The sequence below is a fragment of the Pteropus alecto genome, unplaced genomic scaffold, assembly GCF_000325575.1.
Source record: "Pteropus alecto unplaced genomic scaffold, ASM32557v1 scaffold24, whole genome shotgun sequence".
Classification (NCBI taxonomy): domain Eukaryota; kingdom Metazoa; phylum Chordata; class Mammalia; order Chiroptera; family Pteropodidae; genus Pteropus; species Pteropus alecto.
Window position 1 is genome coordinate 113887 of NW_006439192.1, and position 12299 is coordinate 126185.

The 12299-nt window shown below is 35.8% G+C and overlaps 1 protein-coding gene and 1 non-coding gene across 2 annotated transcripts in view; both read right to left on the reverse strand.

Moving 5' to 3' along the window:
- PSD3 (pleckstrin and Sec7 domain containing 3) overlaps positions 1-12299 on the reverse strand; it is a 364145-nt gene that overhangs the window by 90205 nt on the left and 261641 nt on the right. Inside the window, exon 10 of the mRNA XM_015592799.2 lies at positions 7540-7583. Coding sequence (XP_015448285.1) covers positions 7540-7583 — 44 coding nt within the window. The remainder of the gene's footprint in view (positions 1-7539; positions 7584-12299) is intronic.
- On the reverse strand, positions 1056-1129 carry TRNAA-UGC. Its single transcript has one exon. It is a non-coding gene; the product is annotated as a tRNA-Ala (tRNA).

Genomic DNA, 12299 nt, shown 5'->3' on the forward strand with positions numbered 1-12299 from the left:
CATCTGCTCACCAACCTGTTTGCTCTGTATATTCTGAAGTTAAAAATAATGTGAAGCAAAGAACAACATTTGTAAATTACATTACTCTCATTATCATCTTTATGGATATTAAACTGTTACAACAATTAAATCCTTAAAAATTCTAAGTAACTATCTCAATCTCAGCTTTGAGATGCTACTTAATAGAAAGCAGACTTTCTTTTTTTAACTTGCCCTTTTGAAGGTAAGAATTGGATGGTGTTTTTTTCCAGTTTCCTACATACCTGAGTTCAGTATAGTTGAGATGGCTGAGAAAAAAGGCTACTTATTCAGATTCTTAGTAAAATTACATTTCATAGAGCTATGTGAGATAATCTTCCTTAATTTTTAATTCCTGAAATCTTTCGTCTTTTAAACACCAAAATCTAGGAGATGGACCCACAATCAATATCATTTTTAGCTGACAAATTTTTAAGTGATATTAATTCTTTAGCTTGAAAATCTTCAAGTTAATGATCATTTTTTAAGAACTAGGGCATTTCTCTCTGTTGCTTTTCTTTCCTTATCTTATATTCAATGCATTTTTTTTTTACCAAATTTATAGATCAAATCAATAATATTCTTTACATATCCATAGATTTATCCTTACTTAATATTCATTTAGATTGTCTTCTAAATTTGTAAACTCTATATAATATTAACATTAGAATTATTATTTTACCAAGAATCCAGCATGATGTAGTATATCCTTCATGTGAGAATTGTGAGGATAATCGAACAAATAGCAATGACAATGAGAATGTTAAATGTTATTCTATTCTAGTATTTCGTTGAGGCACAATGCATATCCACAAACTGTTTAAGAGTATGAGCACTCTATATAGAGAACTGAGTTTTATTTCTTCTTTTTTTTCTCTTCCCCTCTTTTAATCCCACCCCTCTCCATCCCCCACTTCCACCCGTGACTCATGGAGGTTGCTGTTTCCCCTTAAGAACTGCATCTCTGAAGGCTAGGCGTCCCCTCCCACATGCTCGCGGCGTGCACCCAGGGCCTGGTGCACCCGGGGTATGGTCCGTGGCTCCACCTGGGGAGCGAACCCAGGACCTTCTGCGTGCAAAGCAGATGTGCTAACCACTACACTATGGAGCCATCCCCTATTTCTTCTTTATAGTCAAATATCTTACACGATTTTATTAATTTTTCCATTGCTAGTTCTCTCACTACCGATGACTCCTAATGCTAACCCTCCTACCTCCCCCTCCACCCAATTTGTCTTTGTATATTTATTATATTTGCCGTTATCTACAACCACTGTCTGACCTGTAGCAATTTCTCTTTGTCTTAGTTTTCTCACTAGTAATTATGATCAACCTATAGGTGGCTATTTGAAAGCTTAAAATGAGAACTACTTTTGGATTTCTTAGATCAAAGTACCACATAAATGTCTTGATCTAAAATAACTTGTTTGAGGAAGAAAGTTTTCATTTATCTATACCTACTATTAAAAAACACTATCCTGAGTAACAAATTCATTTATCTAGATTCACTAGGGCATTAGGATAATAAAGTTATTTAATAGAATAATTATAAAAATGAATTACTTTTATCTTTTTTATGGAAATAAAATAATTTTATCTTAAAGTAAAAAGTATTTTAAAATAAGACAAAGGATACGAGTTCAAATCTAAAAGCTATAGTTAGGGAATTTCAAATGTTCTTCCCAGAGGGTTCCAATGTTGACAAAAATCAAGGAGAATTATAATAAAAGAGGAAACGATAAAGAAACTTTAAGTGCAAAGCAATAAATTACATTCCTAAGCTAAAGGTAGCTCAACTAAATCAGTCTAAGTTAAAAGACGAATTTTTTTAGGTGGGAATCAAACTATTTTTTGAGATGGCCATTTCCTATAGAATAATAATTGAGACTACATTTTAATTGACATGTATTATTACCTACAATGAAATCAGAATCAACACTCAGTTAAGTAAAATATGGAAAGGGCTGAAGTCATGAAAGTAAAAGAGTTCTAGAAGGGTTCTTTGCTTGGAAAAAGACTTTTTTTCAGAGACTGTATAGCAAAGAGACTTTGGCAGAAGTTGTCACTTTCAGATCCAGACCTTTGAACTGGATAAAGAATTATAAAGTGCCACATGAAAGAACAATGGTTATTCCATTGCCTTTACCTATCATTCTCCAAAATACACACAGATGTAAATGCAGGTAGATACTCTCACACTCTCAGGCACCATGACACATAATAATGGTAAGGAGGGAGGATATCTTTGAAGAGCTTTCTCTCCTTCCTAAAATCAGCCAATAAATGGGCAGGCTTGGTTTCCTGAAAAGAACAGCCATAACTAAAGTTCATAACGACAAAAAAGAAAAAAAGCCTAACAATGAACCGCTGGCATTTAAAACCATACTTTTCAAAGCTCAGGGCTTTCCTAACACACGATCTGGAAGACAGAAAGATCCCAATGTGCCACCACCTCACCTAATCAGCCAGGATATTTCGATATGTGAGGGCAGACAGAAAACGATTTAATTCAGCAGCAAAGATGATAAAGATTTTAAACTGCTTGTATAAAATGAGTTCTAGGTGAATACAAAACAGCACAGATTATTCGATGATGTGACGTTTTAAAAATGCTTATTCAGAGTTAAAGAGAACATCTGTGCAAGATGATAAGAAAGGCAATGCTGCTGCAACCCAGAGGATGAGGGAAATGAGAGTGGGGGGCGGGGGAGCCCAGAAGCACATTACTTAAAATTAGTTTTATTGCGTCTTAATTAAAGTGAGGCTGGATACATGAATTTTTAATAATTTTAAAAATTAGGGTAAGAAAGATTTCTCACATCTCCTAAACACTGTTGTACAATAACAGCAATAAACAAAAGAAGACCATTAATTTTCCTAATGAATAATACCGCACTTATTTTATTTTCTCTTTTCTGTGAGTTGCTGTATTTTCTGAAGAGCCTCATGTAGCTCAATTCTAAGCAATTTTAACATAAGGGATAAGCTCCCATAGCCTCTTCATCTCACCTCACCCACCCCATCCCAATCAGAGAGAGTACCTTACTCCTTACCTGTTTTTTCCATCATTTGTATTAAGCTGTAAAATTTCTTAAGGCAAGGGAAAATGCTTTAATGCTTTATATATTTCCGTTCTCCCCAAATTTCCAGTATCCTGCCTAGTACAAAGTAGGTCAACAAATAGATGCTTTATGAATAATGTACAACTGAGCAAAGGCACTGGGAAAGAAATGGTAATTGTCCTGCATGAAGGACGCTGAGATCTTCCACGAGGCAATTTGGCTAACTGCACTCTTCACTACAATTTTTATGTTTTCATCTTTGAACAGTCCACCCCCTCCCACCACCGCTACGTTGTGTTCTCATTAGGTAGAGAGCCTGTCTTTTTCATATTCGCGTCTAGGGTACAGCACCTGGCCGGGCACAGGAGTAGCTACTTAAAGATTGCATGAGGAATAAATGATCCTAGATACCTAACTTGCTTGGGAGAACACTAGTAGTTCTAGAAGGATTTAATGAGACTAAAAATTTAATATAAAACTTTCTTATCTACACTGAATCGAAAGTTGACATGGAAACATTAAGACAAGATTGCTGCCCAGCAAAGACTTTGAGAATGTAGTGACAGAGAAGAGTGGCAGCATGTTGCTGCCAGGGGAAACAAATCCTGCCTTTGCCCCTATGCTAACCGTGACTTTGGATCTGTTAATGAATGCTTCTTGACTTCACTTTCCTCATATGAGAAAATGAGAACACTGGACTGGCGTAGTGTTTTTCCAAAAAAATTTTTTAAAGTACAGATACTTTTTATAAAAAAATACTAAGTAGAACAAATATATATTTTAAAAAGATAAAAGTGGGGCTGCTTTGGTTATTTCAAAGAGGCACGATGCTTGTGGGAGGCAAAACTGGGTCCCTCTTATCTTCCTCCTTTCCCTTCACTCACATGACATAGAGTGGCCCACAGACATCTCCCTGGAACCCCAGGGCTCCATGGAACCCAGTTAGAAATCCAATGAACTAAAAACCTCCAAGGTCCCTCTAGTTATAACATTCTGTGAATCTATAATTTGATTTCTTCTGAGGTTCTAAAATCAACATCAAGATACCCCCCATGTAATGTACACATTATTGTGCAAATTTTGTAGCAGCATCATCTTCCCTATAACTATTGTTTAAAGTACCCAACTGTAGGCTGATACTCTAGGAAATGTAGTTCTTTGCATTGTTGTCATTATTTCTTCTATCATCTTATGCAGACTTTATTACATATAATCACTATGCTTAGCAAAGGAAGCTTTAAAGGAACAAATCCAGACATGTATCATTTCTTTAATGAGCTTACAGTCTAATGAGACATTCCTACAAATAACTATCATGGGGAGTAGAAACTGATGGTATCATGAGATAAGGTAAAAAGGACATTTAAGGGCTAGGATTATTTCTGGTTGATAAGATTAGGAAAGAAGTCATGGAAGAGATTATGAGCCGGGCTATAAAGGATGGTAGGCTTGAACACAAAGGAATGGTAGGGATGTAGATTCTGAGCAGAGGTTACTTTATGAACATTGGCAAAAAGGCGAGAAGCCATGGGGCAAGTACAGGGAATAGCACCTAGTGTCAGCTTAGTTGAAATGTAGGCTGTGTGAACATACAGTGGAAAATAAAATAGATTACTGGCAGAATGTGCAGAGCCTAACTGAAGTTTTAGAGCAGAGGAATACTTCAAAATAGGTTAAAGCAGAGGAAAGAAGCTGGAGATGGAGGCACTTGTCAGGAGGCAAAAAGCAAGGATGTCTGAATTCTGATGCAGCATCAGGAATGAAGAAGAGCAACTCTCTGAAGCCATTTCTGCAGCAGTGAGTGAGGTGGCGTGGGAGGAGCCAAAGGTGATGTAGAGGCCAAAATCTAGGTAAGCAGGGAAATACTGGTTTCATTAATAGAAATAGAGAACACATTACAAAGCTTACAGACAGATGATGAGTGCTAACTGCCCTTGGAAATATCCTGCGGGAAACTGCAAAAAGATAAATTAGATTTGGGAAAGAGGTCAGAGCTGTATATATATTTTGGGAAGAATTTTTACAGATACAGCAGATAAAGTTTTAGGAATGAATGAGATTGCCGAGAAAGGCACTTTTAGTGAAAGATGACAACTCTAAGTGCTGATATTTGGGAGGTACCAACATTAATGAATTATAGGAGGAAAGTGCGTAAGAGAAGGTGTGATCAGAGGGTACAAGGAGAACCGGTGAGCACAGTGTTGCACATAATTACATACCTGCTCATACTTATTTATCAAGGAAAAAGCTTAGTTCTTCATCTGAAGGATCATACAAATTGACATACAGTAGGGTTTTCTTTATAAAGTGTGTTCTAGGGACCACTAGTTTTAGTAGCTGTTAAAAGGTACTTTAAGATCAAAATAGGACTCAATGACGAAAAGATCTGGGTATTGACCCTTTATCTCTGTAGGAATTCAGAGAGGACATCACACTGACCCATAAACTAATTGTTTTACAGCCTCTAAGACACAGCAGTGTCCTTTCCACAGGAAGTCAGCTTGAGAAACACTAACAGAAAAACTTTTTAATTCACAGAATGTTAAAACTGAGGACAGTTGTGATCATTTTATCCAATCTTTTAAAGGTGAAGAAAATTAATTATATGATAAACTACTCTAATGCTTTATTCTTGGTAGATGATAAAGAATAAACGTGAAAGCACTGAAATGAGAGAGAAACAAAAAGGAAAATGACAAAGCAGATAGAAATCAGGGCTTTAACAATATTAGTTACCATAATCTGAGGGATAACTTAGTGTTTTAGAATATTCACAGTGTCAATCTGAGGGTTATATGAGGCTCAATAATTGAGGCCTAGAGGTGAACATGGCCAGTGATCCAGCTAGTACGTGGCAAAGCTGGAATTCAAACCTAAACCCATCTGACCCTGGGATCTGGGCTCCTGAACATGATGCTCTGTTGACTTGACAAGAGGGAGATAGAAGTTCTTGGGTAAACTCCTACCCCCACACATGCATAGGGCCCCAAGATCAAGTTTTCTTGCACCAAATTGCCACTACGTAAATATAAATAAAGTATACTGTAACAAATTCAATATATCAAAAACCTAGGTTTACAAAACAGATCCTCAGGAGTATATTGACTCGCTTTTTAAAACAACTTTATAAAAGAATCCTTAAAATACTCTCTCCCTTAGTGTGAATGTTAATAATTATTTCATTTTTATTAATTTTTTTCTAGAGTCGATATTCTGCATAGGTCAGGATACGCTTTTAATATTTCAGCAAGATTCTAAGTACATCATTTATGACAGTCTAGGAAATCCACTTTCATTAAAGAGAGATAAATAAAAAATTATCACTTTGGATCTCAGACCATGAATTCTTATTAATCTCATTTCACAGAAAACTCATTAAGTGAATCTCATGATACACACATACACACACACACACACACACACACACATACAGAGACACAAGCCATCACATATAGTTGTAAATATTATGGTATCAACTTAAACTTTGAATCCCTAATTTCAAACAGTACCATATGACCTTACAATTAGTGGAAACAATTCAAGTGGTATTGATATTTTTTATTTTTTTGTTATGATTCTGTAAACTTAAGTTCATTGCAAATTGCTATGTTAGGTAGAAAAATATTTATGAATGCTTAATATGAGTGGAAATCAAAAATAAAATTCACATGTAGTTCTAATCAAAAAACATATTTTGACTTAATTTCTTTACAACTTCATTAAAAATTTAAAAGATTCTTCCCTAGCAATTTTTTAAAGATCAATTCTTAACTCCCGCATTGATCAGTAAAAATTTAACAAGAGTGGTATTGTTGGTCTACACAGAGTTAGGTGTAATTTATTTGTCATAGTATCTTCAAAGTATGTACCTTGAAACACTACATTTTGCTGTCAGATAGGTTCAGGAAACACTGCAAATTCTATTCTCTTAGAGACTGACAATATAAATTGGCATTATATAAGCTTCTGGAAGTTCTGCAGTTAAAAACATTTTTTTTTTTAGCTTTATTTAATCTATCATTTCTCAAGTGTATCTATCAATATCCTGGTATAATTGGTGGCACAGGAAATAGGATTGGAAAGCTTTGATCTACAATGACAAGAAGGAGAGATTAAAATAAATGAATTGTGCCAAAAACGTTTGTATTAGAGTTTGAAATGTATGTAATTTTATCAGATTTTCTTTTAGAATGCTATTTTTAAAAATGATACATTAAAAAGACAATAAATGGCTACAGGCATAGCAACCAGATTAAAAGCAGAATAGGAGCATGCTGGGTATCAAGAAAAAGACACGGATACTTAGGTTTTATACAAAGTAGGTAAGATGCTGGTGAAAAATGAGAACTGTCCATGCATATTTAATCCTTCTCTAAGATCACTTCTAAGGTATAAAGAAAGACAGTAAGAAAAGAGCAATTAGTTTGTTTATTACAAAGCTGACATCCAGCATACTTACACTGCCCATTCAAGCTTTTCATTCTTGATTGAGTTGTACAGAGCCTGTGAAGACAGAAAACAAGATGGAATTATTCTTTTTATTCTGTTCCACATTTTGAATTCAGACAATGATCAAAGCCAAAAGGGCTTGAGTAAGTCAGCAAGCAGCTCCCAAGCCCCTTATTGACCATTCTCTGCAAGGATGAGGAATGCAGTTGAGGTAAACAAGCACAGGGTAAGCAGTGTTTTGTGAAAGAGATTTTCACAAAGTAAAAACTGTCTTTCATAAATCAAACACACGATACTGTACTGCTTTCTACCACAGGAAAACATTACTGTAATATTTGTATCCTATTTAAAATAGGATATGATTAAAATTAGATCATGTACTCTATTTTTCTTATTCAAAATATGGTCTTGTAGTTTCACTAGTTTGGATATTGGAATACTCATACCTTTCTCATTAATAAAGCAAATATAATTATTTTCCTCACAACTTAATGAGCAAGATACATGGAAGGGGGACTAAAGTCAGATTATGAAAGATCACTTTAGAATAATGTCAGAGTTTCTATAGCAATGACTTAAGCAGCTTTAATCAGTCCAACTTTATGATTGTGCTTTACAGTTAGGATTATGCTGGCATGTGTGAGGTAGTAAGGGGGCAGGGAGAAAGCTTCTTTAGAGCCTCAGCAGCCATAATGACAAAGGCAGCATAAAACTGCTGATTTTCCCAGCTCTGGCATTACATATAAGCTCCTTGTAATTAAGTTGTTTCACTACGCCAATGATCCAAGAAAATGCTACTCTACATCTCTACTTTCTTAATTTTGAGTAAGATGTTATAAAAGAAAACAGAAATGCATCTGTAAGATACAAAACCACAACAGCAAATTATACTGAAGAAAAGGATAACTGGGTGCATGACATTAAAATGAAGTTGGAACATTTTTCTTCAAAGAAGGACTGGGATCTCTTAGACTCAGCAAAGATTTCATTTACTTCAAGATGGGAGAAGGGGGGTCAGATGCCATCCAACCCCCTCATCTTTCAACAGAGGAAATGGCAAGCTCAGAGTTTCCCAGGTCGCAGAGCAGAGGGAGAACTGCCTCGTATTCCCTTGTCTTTCACTGTCAGTCCGAGTGTAGGCAACAGTCTACATGTGCATAAAAACAACCTTTTCAGTGAAAACACTTCCAAATTCAGTACAAATATATTTAGATTACAGATCTTATATTATTTAAGATTCCATTCATGTATCCTTAGCCAGTATCTTGACAGATTCTGTGAGAATTCTTCAGTGTGGCTATAGTAGTCAATTTAACTATTGGATAATTATGGGAGTTAATAAAAATTAGGACACATTTCATCATTATCAGGACATAGTAAAACATGTCCTCAAACGCAAAAATGATAAAAGATGAAAGTAAAATAACAGGTAAATAAAGGCACAAAGATCATGCTGTAAAATGAAGAAGCTTTTTTGAAGAACTCAAATATAGTCAAGAACTACAACCTATTATACAGCTAATGTCTCACGAGGCTGCACTTAGAGAAGCACAGAGAGTTGATGTCTAGCTCAAGACTCGGGAGACTCTTGCTGGATAAATGCCTTTTAAATGGATTCTATTACTTGTATGAGCCATTTTGAACCCACAAGTAATAGCGGGCTGAGAAACTGCAATTGAAGAGACAGATCATTAAAGGTTCTTTATGTATCATCATACTTGATACTACCCGGAGTAATTTAACAATGTAGTAAAGATCAAAAAAAAAAAAAAAATCTGGTCATAAAGGTAGACAGTTGAAAATGATATGTAAGTATCTAGATTTTTTTCTAATACATTCAATTCTGCCCTTCAACAAAGTTTTTCAATTTTCTTTCGCCCATGAGAATATTTTGCTTAGAGATACTGAGGTCCAAATTAGAAAATTCTTGTTATTCAATCAGCTGCATGTGGTACAACAAAAATCTATTATAAAGTGTCTTGTAAAATTTGACGAACTTGCTATATCGTAAGTCAAATCCTCTCCCCATGTATATAACAGACAAATCTAAAAGACAGATGTTATCCTTACCCTTTTTCAATCACAAAATTACAGAGATTTTCATGAATTTTTTTAGAGCTTTATTATGATCATTTTTCTAAAACAGAAAAATTTGCTTTGCAAATGCATCTAACACTCCTATACCGTCACTACAACTTCCTATCCTTTTATCTACTTAGCTTAGTTAAGAAGTGAATTCCCTTGATTTCTCTATCCTTAGCCCAAAAGTCATTACTTCCTCTCTTGTGCAAACTACACCCCTAAGCTCTAGCATCTCAACTGGTGTCGTTAATATCTTCAACTTCTTTGACCAATCCTACTCTGACTTCCCATATACTAGTAGTTAAAGTTTCTTTAGTTTCAAACGCAAATACCTAAACTTAACCATCTTAACAGTAAAGTGACCTAATAGTTTATGTAGCCAAATCATAAAAAGAGACAGGTGAAGCTGGTCTCAGGGACGCAGGAATTTAAAACTCTCCCCGCTCTCCTTCAACAATTCTCCTCTTTCCACCCCAAACATCTCCACTCTTTCTCTTTACTACATAAGAAATGTGTCCACAACAAGCAACATCGATTCACATCTTTGTGTCTCTCCATAAGAGAAAACAAACAGTTCTTTCTCCCAGCTCCAGTTTGAAAAGGTTCCTGTTGGTGTGAGTTAGGTCACCTGTCCTCCCCATGGACGAATCCATGTGGTTGGGAGATGAGGTTCTTTGATTGGGCCCATCCCTGAAGCCAAAGGGGCTGGGGTATCTATTAAAGAGATGCTAGCATTGACCTAGCCACTAATGCAATCCTCCTGAGCCTCACAGCCACCTCCATTTGTATGTGGCTAATTCAGCAATAATAGAGAAAATTAAACAACAGCACAAAATAATGCCACTGCAGATTCGTCATCTCATACTGCAGCAGAGCCTTCATTCGTGAGCCTCCTTTAACTTTTTGCCATCTTCCCTAAAACGCATCTTCACTGGCATCTATTCTTTCTTCCTTTCTGATGGTGAGAGGAGCACCCCTTCTCTGCAAGGCTAAGTGTCTAACACTGGCCTTGATACCTTCCTCTTCTGTGGTAACATCTCCTCCTCTACTGGTTCTTTTCTATCAGCTTTCAAATATGTGCAAGTCTCTCCCAAGCCTGCTTCTGCAATTTAGTGACCACCCTTTGTTCCTCAGCCTCTCTTTTTTTAATCCAAGTTTCAGAGAGAACTTTGTGCAATATTTATCTCCACTAAATCTCTTCAATTCAGGCAATCCAACTTTCATCTCTGTTCCATCATTAAAACTGATCATGATAAACTCCTTCCTTGCTGTTAAATTCAAGGCCATTTTTTAGTGTTCCTGCATTTCTTCACCTTTCAGGAGCACAGAACACTCTCAAGTATGTTTTTCCTTATTTTCAGTGACACGATACAGTCTCCTGAATTGCCTCCTGTCTCCTTGGATAATCTTCTTCATTTCTCTTATCTTCTTCATCTTATCTCTTCAATGTGGATGAACCTGAAGGGTTTTATTTTCAATCTATGTGAACTTTTGTGAACTTCAGATTCACATGTCAGCTGCACTTGGATGTTCCCAAAGCAGCACACACTCAGTAAAGACCTAACTGAGAACGTATGCTCTCGATCTTAGTAAACTGTATAGGTATAAAGCATTTAATAGAGTCCAAGATGAGTAGTTTATGGTAACATAAAATATACTCAAGTAAGAATCCAAGAATTTTTCTATCAATTTTTCCATACTGTACCTGCCTACTAACGGCACAAGAACAAGCCTTTCAGTAATAATGGTTTCAGGACAAATTGTTAAAACTCTCAAGTTCCAATCAAGAAACAATAAAATGGAATTTCAGAGCTGAAAGGGGCCTAAGAGATCATGAAACAAATTCTGCCATAGATGAGGAAAATGTTAACTAACTTCTCTTAAGGTCCTGTAGCTGGTTTTCAAAAACTGTTTCAGAAATCACATTTTTTCCTTAGGAATCAAGAAACTACAGCCACCTAACTACATTCTTTTCTATCAACTAACTAAAACTAACTACATCTTCTCCTCCTAAAACCAAACTTTATAGCATTGTAAATGCATGACTTAAGTCAAGGCTCATGTGAAAAGCCTGTACCTCTTTTAGAATAGATTCAAATAATGCTGGTCACTGTAGTAGTCTGTTCTTAAAAGATGAGCTTTAAATTTGAGCCACTGCTGCTAGGACACATGCTTGAAATGCCTCTGTAGGTGAGGATGATGGGTTTGCTGTACTGATCCTATAATCTTAGCCCATTTATCACCAAAGGTATTTGCCATATGAATGGCTGAAAGTGGAGGTATACTCTACGGCTCAGGAAAATATTTTATCTCTAGCTATGAGGGGTTGGTTATCTGACCTAACTCCAAGAGACCAAGGTTTGTGGGTAAACACTGTCATGAAAGGCTGCCATTTCTCTATGGCCATGAATTGGTAGTTGGGATAAGTGAATAAAGGTACCAGGTCAACCTTAATGAACCATAGCAGCTCATATTAATGATAACCAGTTGTGGGAGGCTAAATAATGAACCCCAATAGATGTCCAGGTTCTTTTTATTTTTCTTTTTATTTTTTTTTAAATTAAGTTTATTGGGGTAACATTGCTTAATTATATAATTTTCAGGTGTATATTATCATTTGACACCTGTATATTCTATTGTGTGTTTACCACCCAAAGTCCAGTTTCCTTCAGCTACCATATATTTGTG